Source organism: Carettochelys insculpta, chromosome 2 (assembly GCF_033958435.1).
Source record: "Carettochelys insculpta isolate YL-2023 chromosome 2, ASM3395843v1, whole genome shotgun sequence".
NCBI lineage: Eukaryota > Metazoa > Chordata > Testudines > Carettochelyidae > Carettochelys > Carettochelys insculpta.
Window position 1 is genome coordinate 90,630,563 of NC_134138.1, and position 20,317 is coordinate 90,650,879.

The 20,317-nt window shown below is 40.9% G+C and overlaps 1 protein-coding gene across 2 annotated transcripts in view; it reads right to left on the reverse strand.

The window, feature by feature from the left end:
* Positions 1-13,431, reverse strand: part of THOC1 (THO complex subunit 1) — a 31,901-nt gene extending 18,470 nt beyond the window's left edge. For both annotated transcript variants that reach the window (XM_074987351.1, XM_074987350.1), the window contains exons 1-9: positions 13,353-13,431; positions 11,791-11,864; positions 11,631-11,691; positions 8,950-9,016; positions 6,945-7,063; positions 5,008-5,056; positions 4,382-4,477; positions 4,019-4,101; positions 2,734-2,807 (exon numbers count right to left, since the gene is read on the reverse strand). In XM_074987351.1, coding sequence (XP_074843452.1) covers positions 2,734-2,807; positions 4,019-4,101; positions 4,382-4,477; positions 5,008-5,056; positions 6,945-7,063; positions 8,950-9,016; positions 11,631-11,691; positions 11,791-11,864; positions 13,353-13,400 — 671 coding nt within the window. In that variant the 5' untranslated portion in view covers positions 13,401-13,431. The remainder of the gene's footprint in view (positions 1-2,733; positions 2,808-4,018; positions 4,102-4,381; positions 4,478-5,007; positions 5,057-6,944; positions 7,064-8,949; positions 9,017-11,630; positions 11,692-11,790; positions 11,865-13,352) is intronic.
* Between the last annotated feature and the right edge of the window lie 6,886 nt (positions 13,432-20,317).

A 20,317-nucleotide genomic window follows, 5' to 3' on the forward strand; every position in this document is an offset into this window, starting at 1 on the left:
GGATTTCTTCTTTCATGTGATACTCTTAGGGATGTAAGAGTTTAACTAATTAACCAGTTAACTGATAGGCTGACAATAGGGCTGGCAGCCAAGAGTTCATGACATGGTGTGGGGCCAGCTACTGGGATCCTACAGCTGGGAGCCCAGACATGGGGGCACCCCTCTGTACCCTAGGTAACTGACAGAATTTGGATTGATTACCCAGTTACTATTTTTGTACTCTTTTTTTCAAATCCCTCTCTCTACTGCAATCCTGAATCAGGAGCACAGGCTCTCTCAGGTCATGGTTTATGAAAGAATTTGTATATCAATAATGCTGCTTTACAAAGGTGCATTAACACACATTTCTTGCTTTAAGGAAATGTGGCGTTAAGTATGTGTTTACACACTCCTCAGAAGTGTACGTCAGTTGTCACACTTCCACCTTTGAAACAACAAACACCACCAAATATATAAAGCTATACATTTTTCATTTCTTCATATCACATTTTTTTAAAAAAGTGATCTTGATATTTGTATAGCAGTCCCGATATTACTGTTTCAGTGCAATATTTTCTGAATATTTCCATGTACTTAGCATTTGGCTTCATTTGGCTTGGAAACCATAGCAACAAAATCCTACAGCACCATCTTTCTCAACCTAACGATTCAATCACCGTGAATGCAGAACTATTTTAAGCTCACATTTACAGCTTCTACCTCACTATTTTACCACTTGGCTAATCATACAGCAATATAGAAAGGGACAACCATTTGTGGTTTGGTATGCCAAAATTAACAAACACACTGTTTAGTACCTGTAGAATTAAATACACTAAGAATTTCACCAATGATCCAAGCAGAAGTTTGTTCCATGAACCCTGACACAAAGCCCATTAAAAAAGCACCTTGCTGTTCATGCTTTTCACCGCAGCGTCTCCATCTCTCTCTCTAGGGCTGTATCTAAGATTGCTGAGAACCGTCAGCAAAAGACATGCAAATTGCACAATGCATTTGTGTATCTCCTGGTGACAGTTCTGTCAGAAGAAGCTTTTTCGACATTTAAAAATGCTCGGAAAACCCCCTCTGCTGACACATCTGTTCTTCTTCATGGAACAAGGATGACTGGGATGTCATCAGAAGGCTCCTGGCTCCCAACAGGAGCCTGTAAGCTAGACATAGCCCAGGATGGGTAAAGCCAATCACAGTAAACTCTTGTTTAATGGCTGTGGGATTAACTGGCACATTTGAATAACTGGCATAACTCACAGCTGAGCAGCTCTGGTCAGTGCACACCAGGCAGAAGGGCCTGCTGGCTGCACTCAGATGCAGCATGGATGGACACAGGGCAGCACTGAGCAGGCTGCCCCTCACCCCTGGTGGGGGCATTGTTCTCACACACTCTGCATAAAACCCAGCTCTGACACTGCTTCTCCCTCGCTCAGCAGACAGTAGCGCGCAGAAGTGGCGTCAGGGCTAGTATTTGCAAACAGAGCCTGCACATCCCTGTGTCTGAGTTCAGCCAGAGGCTCCTCTGCACTCCCACCCACTGTGAGCTGCTCAAAGCTACTCAGTTGAAGCCATGTCCTGCTGGCAGGGGGTAACAGTCTTCTAACGTATGTGTATGCTTGTGAAAAAAGACATGGAACAATATTCTGCACATATTTTTTCCTTAGTATCGAATCTTGTTTTTCTTCAGTGTTATGCATTGCTAGATATATCTCTCTGTTATTTGATTATCTAGCAACCTCCTGGTCCCATGGATGCCAGATATCAAAGAGTTTACTGAAAACAGCATGTGGATGAGCAGAAAAAAGCTTCTTTAACATAAAATTCAAAGGAAACAAGTTTTTTCCCATTACATTGATCATTTTCTTGATCAAGGACAATGCCAAACTGCTTAGCTTCTTCACTGGAATGATTTTTAATCTCAGTCCATTTTACCTGGTCAATTACAATTAAGATAGTGATGTGCAACTAGAAATCAAACACCTGTGTTGCCAACCTGGAATTAGGGAATTTCTTTTAAGTGCTTATTTAGTATTTTGAAAATCAGTAATAAGTTACAAGATAATTAATTTCATAAAAGTTTAAACAAGAGTTAAAGTCTTTCATTAAATTAGCTGAACTTATGAAATACTATAAACCAACAGGCAATAGGGCTGTACGAGTTTACCCAATTAACACATCAGCTGAGGGTTATCTATCATCTGTGAGTTACTGAAGTCAGGTAACAAATAAGTGGCCTGCTTTTCAGAGCCATCTATTTTAATTCCTAACTTTGTATACTCACATTTGAACATTTTGGCCCACAAACAGTTTGGATAAATGTTGCTTAAATGATGCAGGCTGGTTCTGGATCCACCAAGAAGTCTATTAACTGACTTGTACTGTTATTAGTACTTATGTTATTTATATATATATTATACTTACTAACTGACTTAGTCAGTTGTTATTTCAATACCACTATCAAACACTTGTTACAGTATTGTTGGTAACATCAAAAATATGTACTTTTCATTATTTTACAATAATATAGTGCTAAAATAAAAGTGATTATTTAGACTACACCAGAAGATATTTTTATATTAGGTCATAATTGTTTAGAGAAAGGAAGAATTCTGAATACAGCATATAAAAGTATAGTTCCTAAACTAAACAGTCTTATGCTAATATTCCCAGAGTTTTCAATGCTATTGCCTCATGCTTTTACTTCATAACTATTTTAAAAGTTTAACTAAACGTTAAGCTCACCAACTTGTAGGCGCTTCATCATCTCCCATTTCACCTTCTTCTACTTCCATTCCTTCATCTCTCTCCTCTGTGTGCTGACAGAAAAGGGGAAAAATGTATACTCCAACTATAGAAACTACAGATACAATTCTAATCTGCACATCATCATTTGTATTCATTGGAACCAAAATAAAACAGAACACAGTTTCAACAATTTTTGTTTGTTCATTCTTAATCCATGTCTTCAAACAGCAATTATTAGAACATGGAAGCAGCATTGCTACAGATAAGGTAATATGTGCTGCAATTTGAATTTTTATTAAACATGGAAGTTAAAACAGGCCTTGAACTGTGGAGATGTGAAAAGAAGTCCCCCCTTGGTTTAATCATTTCCCCTGTAAGGACCTAATTTAGGACAGCCTCCATATGACTGAAAGATGATGCTTATGCATGTAAAACAAAAGTGATTTCCTGCATTAAGGGCTAATTTTTTTCCTTGTTCTTTCCCCATCTCTTGGGCAGTTACACTCAACATATGCTTCAAAAATTGTTTTCGGTCATGTAGTATTACTTCTACAGAAATGTCATCTTAAGGACGTAAAGAAAACATAGGTAGATACAAACAGTAACTCAAAGGACATTGGAAGGGTGAAAAATATTAGTCAATAGCATGGTTTTTTTCTAACACACTAATCTGGAATTTATAACTTCCTCTTTAAGAACTATAACTTGTGGTTCAGGAAATTTAGGACAAAGTTGAAAGAAAACTTCTCTAAGTTACTGTATACCACACTACCTAGTCCCTGTCACAAACTGCACGGCACATATACATATGAAAAAAAAGAGACTGCTATATATGCCGTTAATTCTATATAGGCTAACAAGGGCAGATTCCTTGGAGCTCTTTGAGGGCTTGTATAGGCCCTGACCTTGCAAGGCAGAGTCACACTCACAAGAAGTTAAGGAAAAGCTTATTTAATACAAAATGTTAAGCCTAAAGTCTTATGCTAAAGCTACCTCTCTCAAAATACCCACATCCCCCACTTATAATGGTCGCTGACAGAGGGAGAAATAGGTGTTAAGTTCCAGACCAGACTAGAATGGCAAACTAGTTAAGCAGCAGACCAGACTAAAACCATTCTATATACCTGTGTATACCTTTGTCCTTTGGGTTACCTTTTGTAAATACTGTGTATATAATTCTAACTACTGGCTAAAAGTGGTTGTGACTTTTTTGTGCCAGCTCTCCCATAGCTTTACAGCATTTTCTGCAGAAACAGTTGGAGCATAATGCATTAATTCTTACCTTTTGTCCCAGAGTGCTCTCTTGTTCATTAGTATTGAAAACTGTGACATTTTCCAGATTAAACTGACTTTGCAAGTTAAGTCCTGGGGAAAAAAATACTGACTTTTAAGAAGAGCAAATACATCAGTCTGGGAAATTATGAAGTTTATGAAGTTTATTGTTACCCAGAATACAATAGCCAATTTGCAGGAAACAAGTCAAGTAACAGTCTCCGTTTGTATTGGTAAGAAGTGAAAGATTTTTAAATTCTACATTGGGAAAAGACTAAGCAAAGAAAGTTAGAAGCTGATTTCTGGTTAAAGAAGATTTTGTTTGCAATAAGACTATGAGATCTACTGTTATGTGAAATACACAAAATCTCACCTGACTTCTCTGAAAGAGGAAATAATCTAGCCAGGAATAGCTGAATTCTTCCACAGAAGACTGTGTTCTGTGATTTAGATAATCTTCTTAGGAGATCTAAATAATATAAAAACAAGAGAGCAAGGACAACCACTAATGTTATCACATGTACTTCTCATTCGCTTTGTTTCTAGCGCTCATTTTAAGAGTTGATATAGACGAGACCTACATAGCTACTGAAACAAGTTTGAGAAAACTAAATTTAAATGCTACTATCTTAAATGACTCTTCTTCCTAAGACCAAGTCTTTCTATTTCCATAAACCAACAGTCCTAAAACTCTTTAAAGGTAGTTCCAAAAGGAAGCCTATCGGACCACTCCTCCTCACACAGCCTCTGGCAATGATGAAGGCTTAAATGTTGCTCAAAATTTTCTAATTTATAGCTCTCCTTCTCTATGATAAACTGAAATTTCCCCATAACCATAAGGAAGTTCACACTGACCAGCAAGGTACTGAATATGTACCAAGGAAGACCAGCTCATAATTTTTAAAACTATTTGAGAATGTATTTTAATGTGAGTCAAATACTAAGACCCTTGCTTTGCTCAGGAGCTGCACCGCATTTCCCTGAAGAAATTCTACTCACCATTGCACATTCTCAGCAAGTAATTCTTCCCAGCTGAATAAAATGTATTCTGAAAAATAGAGCAAACATATCAATATTGTTCAGATGATGTTGCAGTCTTCAATAGTTTTTTCTTTTCAACTCAATCACATAATACATATTGCACTAACATAAATTCATATGAGCACTTCTTGTTCTTAAATCTCAGCTATGAATTTCCACCTATTTAAAAAGGCTCTACAAAATTAAAATACAAATTTCCATTCATTCCAAGAATACCTCTAGTTCATAATGCAGTCCCATGCAATGCCAACCTCTGTATAAACTAAGGATATTAAAATGTATAAAAACAGTAAACGTGTAACTGATCAATATTCAATCGGTTACACATAGTTAAACATTTACCTGCAGACCTAGATGTAGGAAAGAAAGGGTGCTGTAAGGATGCCCCCATCCTCAGCCAGCAGCAGAGCCTGAGGTACAGCTGGGACCTTAGCAGAGTTTAAACATTAACAGAAACCGATAAGCCTCAACTTATGATTTAACTAGTTAAATTCTTATAGCCCTAACAATAAATACAAGAAATGCCTGTAATTCATCTGCTGTTTCTGAAAGGCTCTTAACACAGTGCAAAATTCTGATTTGTATACAACCCATTTTTATTTTTCCCTGTAGGTGTTTTATGTATAGATGTAAATTAAGAGAGGCACGAAAACAGAAGATGCAGAACAGCACCAGCTGGCATTAGCAATCGGGCAGTACAAGAAATGAAATGGAGGAAGCTTCTGACATCATCCCAAACAAGTCCTATTGAGATATGGGAAAGACAAGACTGCTTGGATGTGGAATGGTCGGCATGCCTGTCTCAAATAGCCAAGAGGCTAAACTTAGATCAAGGAACAGAGAAAACTTATTTGAGGATACTTCAAAACTTCTATGGATAAATCTGAAGAGTTGCCAACACTAAAGATACGCACATCTCCTAGAACTGGAAGGGACCTCAGGAGGTCATCTAGTCTAGTCCCCTGCCCTCTTGGCATGGCCAAGCACCATCCCTGACATCTATTTGCTCCAATTTCTAAATGGTCTCCTCAAGGATTGAACTCACAACCCTGGGTTTAGCAAGCCAATGCTCAAACCACTGAGCTCTCTCCCCCACAAAATCTATTTGCCCCAGATCCTTGAAAGACCCCCTTAACAATTGAACTTACAACCCTGGCCTTAACAGACCAATACTCACCCACTGAGGTATCCCTCCCCTACTTCCAACTTTACAATTTTGGACTGATTTTGAGCAGCTTTCACAATCATGCAATACAACTGGAAGCTCAGGAATTTTATTTAAATGCCTGGTGTTTCCCCTTTAACTTCTGGGAGCTGCAGGCCCCCATTATTGGTGCCTGCAGTCCTCAGGTGCAGAGCATTGGCACATACCCTCCCCGAGTTTGGTGGTGGTAGCAGATTCATGCTCACCACCAACCAAAATCCAGGAAGAGAGTTACTAAAGGAAATAGCCCAAAGGACAACCCTCCTCCTGCAGGCCAGAGAACACAGCTGCTGGTAAAGGTGAAGGCTAGGAAGAAGGGGTATACAGCAGCTGAACTGAGCATTTTATGTGTGCACATCCTATATGCATTCTGAGATGAATTTGCAATCTGTTATTGTCACAGACTGTTTGGAATAGGCTGAGGATTTTTAAAAAAAAAGGACAGACCAAAAAGATTATTTCTTCTTTTTTTCGTATTAATCGTTACTTCTTAACTTTAAAAGTTTGCCATATTAAATATGCTTTAATTTCAAGTCTATCGTTTATATTTCCTACCTTGAGGTAATATTGACTGCATTTATTCCATTATTTTAACCACAGAAATAAAAGAAAATTCATCTTGTAAATTGGTCATTTATAGATAGGTATCATCTCTGGCAAGAAAGAAATGGACTTTGAAAAAAACACTTACTGATTTCCATGTTGTGACATTTTTTTCAACAAAGGTAAAAATTTTGTCACATTGATCCAAAGGAAGGCAATCCAGAACATCTCCCAGAAGCACGAAAGGGGTTGATGCTGTGCAGATACCTTTAAAGGAGGATTGAGGTGTAAATATCATTTTACTCAGAAAGGCACGTACTGAATGGTTGACAAACACAGCATGAGGAAGTTGCAGATTATCATGGGACATATTGTAGCATAAAAATTCAGAAGTCTTAAAAGTGTAACATTCCAATGCAGAAACTGTAGAACTTGAGCCACCAAAAAAAAAAAAAAAAATACTTCTGCCGGTGGCATGTTATTCAGATGATGCATGTGAACATGCATCAGTGATCCATCAAACAGAACCCATCATCAACAGGGACGCACGTCCTCTGGAAGGGTGATTTAAGCATGAAAAGACATAACTCTTCATTGCACCTGGTACCTAAATACCTTGCAACACCAGTTACAAAAGTACCATGTGACTGCCTGTTCTCACTTCCAGATGACAAACAGGATGCAGGCAACAATCTCTTGCAAAAGTAAATATACTTGTTTGTCTGCAAGATTGGCTGAAGACGACATAGGACTAAGAGGGTTTGTAGGCACTAAAGTTTTACATTGTTTTGTTTTGAATGCAGTTCTTTCACACAGAATTCTATATTTGTAAGTTCACACTTCACGATAAACAGATCAAACTACAGTACTTGTATTAGGTAAACAAAAATACTATTGATTTTGCTTTTAACAACACAAACACTTGTATTAAATAAAACGAACACTACTTTGTATTGTGTTTATCAAAATCAATATATTCAAAATGTAGAAATCTTCCAAACTATTTCACTATTAACTAACTGTGTGATCAACAGCTTTTTTGTAATTGCTTGACAGCCCTTTTACAATTAAAGGCAGTGGTTGGAAGTGAAGATATAAAGGTGCTTACTGTTATGTAGTACTTCCTGAAGTAGAATTTGCACTTAACTATGAAATAATTCAGAAATGTCAGTGTTTTCTTCAGAGTGACTAACGCCTCAGAACTGAAGAGTCATACCTTCATATTACCGCCCAAATCCCATCCTTATTTTTCAGACTTTCAATTAAATGGTTCTATTTCAACTTCAAAACTAAGCATGTTCAAATGCTTTATTACTGTATTTTAGTCAAGACACTATTACATGGTGCTCTGATAAGTGGATGCAAAAATTACTGAAGTATCCAGCATATGCAAACACCTAGCAGATACATCTTACATTAATCATTTATGAAATACAAACATTTTGCTGAAAGACTATTAAAATTTTACATTGCAGTACTCAACAAAACAAATATTTAACAGGAATACACTTAAGTGAGTGATGTGTTTTCCCATTTATAAACAAATAGAACTAATGACCATGGGGCCTATGCAAGACTCAAAAAGGACCCGTTTCAACAAGTTCAGATAGAAAAAGTAAGTCAGCTGCCCTATGCAAGAGCTGTACAGGTTGAACCTCTCTAGTCCAGCACCCTTAGGACCTGACCGGCAACAAGAGAATTTGCTGGACCATGGAAGGTCAATACTGTCTACTGGCATTGCCAACACTTACACTGCTTACTGGGCTCTTACAAGACATTTAGAGGTAAATTAAAGCTAAATAACAGCACAGAACACTGAGAGCAAGGAGTGGTGTCCGTAAACAAATTTTATGAGACCATACGAAACTTGCCCACACCCATCATAAATGATCATCCAGCCAACTAAAATCATGCCAAATTATGGATGTTGCCAGAAGAGAGAGTGCCAAAACAGAGAGGTTCAACCTGTACTACCATAAAAAAGTTTGTATTTTACTCCTCAACACCCTATCTTAGCACCTATGCAAAGTGAGTTCACCCAACTAGTTAAGCATTACCAGAGCTGACATTTGAAAATACCCTTTACAAATGATGATATGGCAAGCAGACTCCAATTTATACCTCATGTCAGGTTGCGCTATATAATTACTCACCATCTGTAACTCCATTAATAGCAAGAGAAATAATAGCCAAGACATTTTCACATGAAGCTTGGTTTATCTAAACAAATGTAAGAAAAAAATTACTACACAGAGCCCAAGTACTTTGTACTATTTTTATCAGATATATTTAATGAAGCCAGAGAAAACTAAAGCCTTATGTTACTTAAGCATATTTGATATCACAAATTTCACTATGGGTACAAACAAATGTCTCCCCATAAATGTAAGCACACTAGGAAGCAATATTCAGTAGCAAGCATTTCATATAAAGCTCATACCAAGTTAAAGTCATGTAGCTGAGTGACATTTCAAGATTACTCGTGATTATTAAAAACTTTACGGCATGTTACTCATGGCCAACACTATTTGGTATACTCTTTTGCCAACTTGCATTATGATGTTCTTCTTAGATTTCCTTTGCTATTTCCTATCCATCTTAAGAGGTCTTTGAGTCCAGTCCCCTGCCCTCACAGCAGGACCTATCGCCATCCCTGACAGATTTTCCTTTTTTTTTTTTTTTTTTTTTTAAATCTATTTGCCCCAGTCCCCTAAATGGCCTCCTCAAGGCCTGAGCTCACAACCCTGGGTTTAGCAGGCCAATGCTCAAACCACTGAGCTGTCCCTCCTCTTCCACATACAGTGACTGGGTCAGTGCTTATAATTTCAGTTAAAATAGCTACAGTACTCAAGAGTATGAAAAGGCCACACCTGTGAATGTTGCAGCTATGCAAACTTAACACCCAGCGTAGATGCAAACAAGTTCACAGAACACGGTGGCTGTGTCTACACTACCTCCCCTACTTCAAAAGGAGCATGGTAAGTAGGGTGTTGGGAGTTTATTAATGAAGTGCTGCGGTGCATATGAAGCTCTTCATTAAGCAAATTCCCCCCAGTGACTTCAAAGTGTTAAACTTTGAAGTGCTGGCTCAAGTCTAGTGGCAAAATTTTGAGGAGTAAAGGGATTTCGAAGTACTGGCGGGTTAGCCGCACCTAGATGCGAGCTGGCACTTCGAAGTTGCCACCGGGAGGTGTGTGGCAGAAGGAATCTGCTTAATGAAGCGCTGCATATGCACCGCAGCACTTCATTAATAAACTTCCAACACCCTTCTTACCATGCTCCCTTCAAAGTAGAGAGGTAGTGTACACACAGCCACAGCATCTGTCAAGCTAGCTACTGTCACTCACACAGGTGGAGAGCCTACAGTGATTAAATCAAACAAACAAAAAAACCGCTTTATTGCTTTGGACTGCATCTATACTGTGGGATTATGCCAAAATAGCTATGAGTATGGTGCTATAACCCCCACCGTGTAGACATGCAGGTGCTCCACCCAAGAAGCATATGCATTTTGCTGCTGGGTGAAATAAGTCCGCTTTGGAATCAACGGTGATAGTATTCTAACCTAAGATAAAAAGGTACTCACTGGGGGGTAGTAAACAAATACAAACAGAAAATGTTAGGCCAGGGGTCTGCAAACTGAGGCCCTGAAAAGATTTTTTTTTTTTTTTTTGACTCCCAACATTTTAATGGCGAAGTTAAAAAAAAACAAAACCAAAAACTCACCATCCTTCTGATTATTTTTGATAAACAGTGAATGTCTAAAAGCCCAAAAATGAACAACTCATATCTAAATACCAAACAATATGTCATCTTGAAACAATGACTAACTACATCTACCATCCTCCAGAGAGAGAGAGAGAAGGTTCAGAAGTGAAAGTCACGAAGACAGTGGTACTAATGAACATGTAAAGAGTGAGGAAACAGAACATGTAAAAAATTTGTGAACATCCTGCCATACACATGTATTGCATAAAAAATCATTGTGTGTGCACTGTTCTTAAAAAGGGGATCACAAAAAGTATGGGTTGACTTTATTTATTGAGGATCATCTTGTATTCACATTCACTGAAGCTCCTGAATTAGAGTTTTTTTTTACTAAAATGGGAAAAAATGGCTCCTCTTGCTATTTTGGTTGCTGACCCCTGCATTAAGGAATGTGCAACTTTAAAAAAAAAAAAGAGGGGGTTTCAAAGTGCAGAATGAAGAATAAAATCCTGTAAGTCTATACTCTGTTAAGTATTCTTTGATGCAAATTACTGTCTTCCATTTTGTTTTACTGTTAGGCCATATGTCAAGGGCTAAATAAAGAAAAAAGCACTCTCGAGTCCTACATAAAAACTGCTACTCCAATTCACTGCATGGAACACAGATTTACAATTTGTCAAGTATCAGAGGGGTAGCCGTGTTAGTCTGGATCTGTAAAGCAACGAAGGGTCCTGTGGCACCTTATAGACTAACAGAAACTTTTAGTTTCTAAACTTTTCTGTTAGTCTATAAGGTGCCACAGGACCCTTCGTTGCTCTACAGATTTACAATTTGTAACTAGAATATAGTAGTGTTTTTTTTTTTTTGGATATGAACAATAAATGCCGTAACAGATACTTCATGAAGTCAATGTCATTTGTGAACTTGTTTTTAATTGCAAAAATTATTTATATTTTATATAGAATCAGTGTTTCATTTCCAACAGACATCCTAATAGTTTCTGCAAGTTTTTAATAATAGTCAACTCAATTTACTCAAAAGACAAATAAGTTTACATCATCAGCTGTACATTAATTTACATATGCAATTTCAATTTACATCGAAGAGTTATAATAAAAACACTTACAATTTCCTCTTCTAGAACAACTCTGAAAGATTGATCCAGGGTACATTTCTTTTCATTTTCACTATGAACAGAAGAGTTATAGACTGTGCTGATGAAATGTTCAGTATCAATAATAATTATTTGAAACTATATGTTTATAAATAAAACGATAGCTCCTTACCTTCCAGGAATCTGGCTGAATGCATTCAACAAAGGTTTGATAGTTTTGTTGGTCAGAGCATCTCGAGTAGCATTCTAGAAACAAATTAAATGACAAAATAAGTTGCAAGACACTTTCAGTAGAAAATTAGAAGGAAACCAAACGCTGTCCAGATAAGAGGACTCTATTTTTTAAAATATGACAGAAAAGTTAGTTAAGTATTAATAAAACTACTTGCACTATTAATACATGGGAATTACTGCAGTTTAACTTGCACTAACAACAACAAACATATACAGTTTGGTGGGTCATCATGCTTCGCGTGTAATGGTATTTGAAGCACCAAGACACATTAAATGAACTAAGGCATACCTAATATGACAAGTGTTCTAGATCAGAGATTCTCAAACTTTAGCAACCCAAGCACCTCCCATTTCAATTTAAAATTTTCAAGTACTCACCCGCAGCCAGCTTCTAATCTTCCCACAGTTGCTGATCCACCCCACTCCCACTCAACCACAATCACCAGCCTCCGTTCCACTCCTTCCCTCAAGGACCTGGCTCCCCCACACCTCTTTCCTGCACCTTTCCATCCCCTCCCCACTCCTCCCAGCACAACACAGTTGTTCTGCTGCATGCAAGAGGCACTGGGAGGACGAGGAGAAGTTGACTGGTGGGACGTGCTGCCCTTCTTAAGTACCCCTCTGGACCCCTAGAGGTCCACAGACCTGTTTGAGACACACTGTCCTAGATAAGACAGCCTGGTCTACTCACAAACCTGCATCAACCTTATGAAAACTGGGGCTTTAAACTGATTCAAAGACATTGTTTCAAGTTTGCCGGTGTACCCTTGTAGAGGTTTGGTGGGCAGTGGCAAACTCACGAGGCTGCCCACAAAGAGATTTACACTGTTTCACCTGTTTTTTATTGCTGTTTTTGTAAAATGCTGCAGCTCTTAGGATACCAGTAGAATGCCACACAGATACAAAATTTGTATCTGCAGCCGCATCTGTATCCGCAAAAGTGAGCCACAGATATCGGCACTGACATCTGCAGACACCCATGGATATACAGCAGGTAGCCCTGGATTTGCAGGGCTCTACACACCAGCACCAGGAGTAGTTTCAGTCACAAAGTTACCCATGCAAAATCTCATCTCCAAGTCTTGCCAGTTGGGAAAGCTGCTAGGTCTGTAACCAGCTCTTCCGTTCCCTGCCCCACACCACCCCACATGCAGGGCTGGGGAGGTAGCAGTGGGCGCTGTGGGAGAGAGGAGGAAGGCCAGGCCCTCACGGGCTAGGAAAGGAAGCGCACACCGCGGGGACGGAGGAGGTGAGCCCCGCGTGGGCGGGCGGGGGGGGGCGGTGTCAGACGAAGCCCCCGAGGGCAGCGGGGAGAACGAAGCCCCCGACGGGCAGGGCAGGGCCGGGCCGGGCCGGGCAGGGGAGGCCCCCGCGGGCAGGCCCAGGGCGGCGGGGGAGGGGTGCCCGCGCAGGGCGTAGCGCCGAACCAGCAGCCGCGTACACCACACGCCAGGCGTGGGGGGGGGGGGCACCTGCGCTCGGGCTCCGCGCGCCACTCACCGTGAAGCGCAGCCGAGCCTCGGGCAGGCTGAAGAGCGGCGGCGACATCCTCCCACCCGCGAGTCGCGCGCGCTCTGCGGCGCGCGCCGATGACGCCATCGCCGGCCGGACGTTCCCCCCTCCCCCTTCCGGGTAAAACCATCGAGAGCAGCCCTACCCGCCCCGCCGAGGGGTAGAGCGCCTCCCGCTCGCGGCCTCGCGCCCTGCAGTGTGGCCCGCGGCGGTCGCTGCTTGTAATGCAGCGGCTTAAGGTGCAGTGAGGGGGCCGTGCTCGCTCTCAGCAGAGCCGGGCGGTGCAGTCACCCCTGGAGGGAGCCCCTCCCTCCTCCCCCCGGAGGGTGAACAGCCACAGGAGAGACTGGGGTGTAGTCGGGGTGGGAGGAGGCCCAGTACCGTGAGAAACGGGGAGCAGTCCTGTGGCACCTTGTAGACTCACAGATATTTAGGAGCATAAGCGTTCGTGGGCAGAGACCCGGTGAGCGTCTGTGCGTGGGTCTGCGCCCAGGAACGCTCATGCTGCAAAGCATCTGTGAGTCTACAAGGTGCCACAGGATTTCTTGTTTTTGAAGATACAGACTAACTGCCCCCCCCAAAAAAAAATATCGTGAGAGTATTACTGGGGCCCTCACTAGTGAATGTGGGGCCTGTGACAGCTGCTTCCGCCTCCTCCTCCCCCCCCCAGATCCTGTCCCCCTCCCCTCTCTGCCTGCCGCTGTCTCACTCTTGCACCACCCCTTCCCCACCCTGACCTACCTTTTCCTGCCCACTGTTTGCACAGCTTCCACTGGCCCGCAATGGTAACCGAGAGGTAGCTGTGTTAGTCTGTATTCTAACAGCACAAACCAGCAGTCAGGTAGCACCTTAAAGAACAAAATCATTTATTAGGTGAGGTGGCTGCATGGTAAAGGTGGACTGATAATCCATTGTGCTCTGCATGTATGGGGTTGAGTCCTAGTCTCTCAGGGAGGGATAGCTTGGTGGCTTGAGTATCAGCCTGCTAAACCTAGGGTTGCAAGTTCAGTCATTAAGGGGGTCTTTTAAAGATCTGGGGCAAATAGATTTTAAAAAAAGAAGAGGTGGTGCTTGATCCTGCCAAGAGGCCAGGGGACTGGACTTAATGACCTCCTTAAGGTCCCTTTCAGCTCTATGAGATGTGCATATGCATATAAGTTTTCATGGGACAGACCCAGTTCTTAGAGCTGGAGAAGTGGGTCTGTCCCACAAAAGCTCATCACCTAATCAATCATTTTGTTACTCTTTAAAATGGTACATGACTGCTGGTTTGTTTTATTGGTCAGGAGTAGCCATCCATGGCCAGAAGGGACAGCAAATGGCTGTCCCTGCACATGCACAGGTAAATGAAGTGTCTGGCGTTCTGCCAGGGTCTAACGCTCTTGAACCACATCAAACCTCCAGGCTGCTTATTGCCCCCACTTGGTCTAAGTTGTATGTTCAGTTACACTGCAATGCAGAACATAATAGAAACGCAAAAACAAGATCACAAATTCTTCTCTTGCTGTGAGCTGTCACACTCACTGTAGGGGTGCTACAGTGCTCACTGTTACATAAAATACCTGTACTTGGTGGATAATAAATTGTTTTCTTGCTGGAACCACTAAAGATGTTTTTATTTCTTTAGCTCCCTCCTCTGCTCATACTGCCAACTGAGTCTGATACTGCACTGATTTCCTTCAAGTCCACATCCATACCTTTTAATACTGGATAAATCCCCTGGTAAACCTGGTTGTTAACTAAAACAGCAATTTTTTCCTGATTATTTTTATAGTCTACTGAGAAGGCTGAAAGAAAATTTTTCTTATCTTTCTTGACATTGCCATCCTCAACAACACATGAACAAAATACAAAAGCCTTGGTTCCCTAACAAATGTGTTTACACCACATCTCCAGCCCTTCTACAACCAGTAACAGTATGCTAGCTTGACTTTAACACCAATTTTCTGAGGAATGGGAGCAATTTTGGCTGAATTACAGATGGTTGCTTTTCCTTAGGAAACAGATTTGATCATTGCCTGTTCATGAACTTTTTAAAGTATCTGAATCAAATTGTTCAGTGGAGTGAGTTGGTTTTGTCTCCTTTTAACTTCCATTCTCTTTTCGTTAGGGTGACCACATTGCTCTGTGGCAAATATGGGACATTGGCCTCTGGAGATGGAAGGGGCGAGTGGGTTGCTGTCCCATGTCAGAACTCCTCAGCAATGGGGGCTGCTGCTCTAGGGTGAGGCACCAGGGATGGGGACTCCACGCCTCCTGGTGGTGGCAGGTGGTAAGCAGAGGACAGGTTAGCTGCCCCATGGAGGAGCTTCCCTGCAACAGAAGCTGCCTCTGTGAGGGTAGGGATGCTAGAGAGCAAGGCAGCTACCCAGCAGCAGGAACTGCCACCATGGAACCCAAGGAATGGGGCTCCCTAGTGGTGGGGGCTGCTGCTCCAAGACACTGGGTGCCGGATGGTCACTCTATTTTTAGGGTTGATTTCAGTTTGGCAGTGAAACATTTTAGAGCATTTGTTTTATCCTTCTCCAGTGCAATTACATTGATTATTTTCTTTGTCAATGTATCTACCTTAGGTGCAAAATCATGAACTCGTCCTTGTCTATAGCAGATGAAAGGTTAGTTAAAGAACATTGGTTATGACTGTGAAGGGTCAGTCACCTCAACTGTGTCTACACTTGCATTCATCTTTTGAAAGAGGCATGCAAATAAAGAAAATTGAAAATGCAAATGAGGCACTGATTTTTAGTTATTACGTTTATTACTAAACAAAAATAATTTTATTAAGTATGAAAATACAGGATGTAAGTGGCCATTAGCGGTAACAAACAGAACAAAGTAAATAACTGAGCAAAATACACACGCAAGCTAAGCTTAATACACTAAAGAAACTAGCTACATGTAAGATCTCACCCTAAATATGGTTCTGTTAGTTTTGACGGCCCCCAGCTTCTCATGGAAAATTACAGAAATCAAGATGGATTCCAGTAGCAGGGAACATGGTCATATGTCCCTGTAGCCATTCTTCATGAGCTGACCCACACTTTCTCAGGAAGGTTAAGCACTTTAGCAGTTCATTTTCTCTTACTGAGGAACCAGCAGCACTGTACAGCAGTCTCTCAAGTTATGCGAGGGTTGTGTTCCCATGCACCCTCACGTAACTTGAATTTTGGGTAAGTCAAGGGGCAGCCTTTTTCCCTGACAGAACTCACCTTCTGCAGCTGGGGAAGTGGCAGGAGCACCTGGAACTACTTTTGACAGGTAAGTCTTAGGGTTGGGGGGCAGTTGAGGAGGGTTAAGCCTGGCGGTGGGTTGGGGCCATGGGATGGGGACAGAAGGGTTAAGTCTGGGTTGGGTTAGGGCTGCAGTGGAGGGCAAGGGGGTGGAGTTGAGCCAGAACCATGCACGGGGGTGGTGAGGCAGAACTGCATGTTGGGGAGTGAGCTGGGACCAGGGGGGTTTAAACTGGGGTGGAGGATGTTTGAACCAGGGCCGCATGGGGTGTGATTTGAACCAGGGCTGTGTGGGGTGAGCTGGTGCTGCACACATGGGGGCAGTGTCAGGGGTGAGCTGGAGCCACACGCAGTCAGTAAAGCAAATAGGATGTTAGGAATAATTAAAAAAGGGATAGAAAATAAGATGAAGAATATGTTACTTCCCCTTTATAAAACTATGGTATTCCCACATCTTGAGTACTGCTTGCAGACGTGGTCTCCTCACCTCAGAAAAGATATATTGGCATTAGAAAAGGTTCAGAAAAGGGCAACTAAAATGATTACAGGTTTGGAACGGGTCCCATATGAGGAGCAGCTAGAGAGACTGGGACTTTTCAGTCTAGAAAAGAGGAGACTGGCGGCGATATGATAGGGGTATATAAAATCATGAATGGTGTGGAGAAAGTGCATACAGAAAAGTTATTTACTTGTTCCCATAATATAAGAACTAGAGGACACCAAATGAAATTAATGGGTAACAGGTTCAAAACTAACAAAAGAAAGTTTTTCTTCACACAGCGCACGGTCAACCTGTGGAACTCCTTACCAGAGGACACTGTGAAGGTCAGGACTCTAACAGAGTTTAAAAAAGAGCTTAATAAATATTTGCAGGTTAGCTCCATATAGATGGCTATTAGCAAGGGGTAAGGTATGGTGCCTAGCCTTTTGTAGAAGGCGGGAGATGGATGGCAGGAGACAAATAGCTTGACCATTGTCTTCAGTTCACCTCCTCTGGGGCACCTGGCACTGGCTATCTCAGCAGACAGGATACTGGCCTAGATGGACTTTTGGTCAGACCCACTACGGCCATTCTTATGTTCTTACAACTATGAGAGGGGCTGCAGGGAGTTTGAACCTGGGCCGCACCAGGGGAGTTTGAACTGGGGTTGCACGTGAGGGTGTTGAACCAGGGGCACACAGGGTGGGGTGAGGGGGCTTAAGCCAGGCCCAAGGGGAGAGTGATTTTGAGTTGCGCTTAACTCGTGTTAATGCGAGTTAACCATTGCTCGGAATCATGCATTTCAGGGGATTACTGTAGCCTCTTCCATTGGTTGTTCCTGAAGTATCAGCTGCGGGTGTGACTCACAGCTGCAAATACGAAATTGCAGCCACACAGGTCAATATTCCTAACTTGTTCTATACAAATGACACATGCATATAAATGGTACAGCCATAATTCAGTAAATCACAACTTTTCCAATGATATGTTGCATGATACATCTTCATAAAGTATATCTCCATTCTGACATATATCATAAGCATATTTTTATAAAGCATGGGCAACATAATGTCATAATGACATTTTTTATAAAGACAAACTTTACCCCTTGTATAGATAGCCTAAGAATATGTTTAGATTAGGATTTTTAAAAAATGTTTCAGCTAATGTGTGTTAAGAAACATATTGTAAAACCACAGTGTAGAAAAGACAGATTGTATAGCGTAAGGACAAACACAAAGGCTACGTCTACACTTGCATTCCTCTTTCAAAAGAGGAATCCAAATGAGGGAAATAAAATGCAAATCAGGCACTGATTTACATATCTTGCACTTTATTTGCATAATCTCTTTTAGGAAGAGATTCTTTTGAAAGAAAGGAAGCAGTGTAGATGAGGCTGTTTAGAAAATAAGCCCCATCTTTGAAAGAACCCTTCTTCCTGAAACAAAATTGGAAGAAGGGTTCTTCCAAAGATGGGTTTATTTTCGAAAGAGACTCATCTACACTGCTTTCTTTCTTTCTTTCGAAAGGATCTCTTCTGAAAAGAGATTGTGCAAATGAAGAGCAAGATATGTAAATCCTTGCCTCATTTGCATGTTCGATTTCCTTATTTGCATTCCTCTTTTAAAAGAGGAATATAAGTGTAGACATAGCCAAATAATCTTCCTTTAAACATCAACTAGAGAACTCACTGACCAGGAAGTTCCTAAATTTATTGAGAAACATACTGCAATATGGCCTGGTCCTCTCTCGTAACCCTGAAGGACCAGGTAATTGAAATTAACTTTGCATCTCCCTTTCTTTATAAAGAAAAAACTTAAATGTATACCTTATGTATATACATACACACAATTCAAAATCAGCTTCAGATTCTTTAAAACTGTTAGCTCTACTATGACCAATTTTCAGTTTCATTTAAACAGTCTGAAAAGTACTCTAAAGAGCAAATTTTTGTAGGGGTCTGATCAGCCTTCCAGCTGTGTTCTCATTTCTGTACAGTTTCCATATGGAGTTCCCCATGGAGGCGAGCTCACTTCCTGACAGAGTATTCACAGAACTCAGCTTCTTTCTTCATTTGATTATGAAATATTGAAGATGCTATACACCCCTGCCAGTACGGACAAACAAGGTCTCAGTGGAAAGCCAAGGGTTCACCTTGATCAGCTGATGTGTTAAAATATAGACAGCCTTGTCTACAATAAAGTTTTAAAACATGTTAATTACAAAATGTGTGTTAGTAAGTTAACAACAAAAACCAACCTAGTCTAGGCAGAATTCAAGAAGGAAAGGGGTTCAGCCTGTTCAGGATTGGATCATTGTAATGCTGCTAAATACTCACCACAACATTCCTGTCTTCCAAACAGTAGAAACACTCAGCAGCCAAGTCAGTTGATTTGAATAAGGAGCTGGAGTCAGAAAGAGCCTTCTCATCACTTGGGTGTACAGTAAACTCTTTCATATCCGGCTTTCTATCATCCAGAACTCTCAACTAACTGACACTTTTAACCATAAGTAAATGTTAGTTATGTTTTCCATCAGTACAGTTTCGTGAGAGTAAATACAAATAAATACAGCACATATAGCATAAATTTACAGTGTGCAATACTACTGTTGTTGGTAAATAAAGTACTCTGCCTACATTTTCGTTTGTTTCTTAATATCTAATCATGTTTTTCTTGAGTGTTATGCATTGCTAGGTATACCTCTCTATTAGCCAGAATATTTGAATATCTGGCAGCCTCCCAATCTCAGGTTGCTGGATATGAAAGAGTTAACTGTATATAGTGTTAAATAGCCGTATGGACTTAGCTTGTATTTTAGCTCAGAAGGCATAAACAAACCCATTGGTTTTAGCCCTGATGTGATTTCCGTAACTACCAAACATATTATTTTGACAGGGGAACAAACGTAATGACTGTAAACTCCAGTTGACCAGCTGTAAAACTAGTTTAAGGGATCAAACCATCAACTTTTCTGTGAATATGTATCTCCAAAATACTTTAATTGATTTATTTTACCACTTCCTTACAATAGGAAAAGGACATTGTTATTTTAAATTCTACTTAACTTTATTTTCTGACTGTGTGACTGTGGTTAGTTATTAAACCGCTAGAGGACAGTGTTTACATAGAAAACTACATACTTACAAACCCAGCTTGAAGCAGTTTCCAGAGTTGAAGATGTGCTGGTAATGCATATCTAACAGTATTTGCACAACACAAAGTTTATCACTGCGCCTAAAA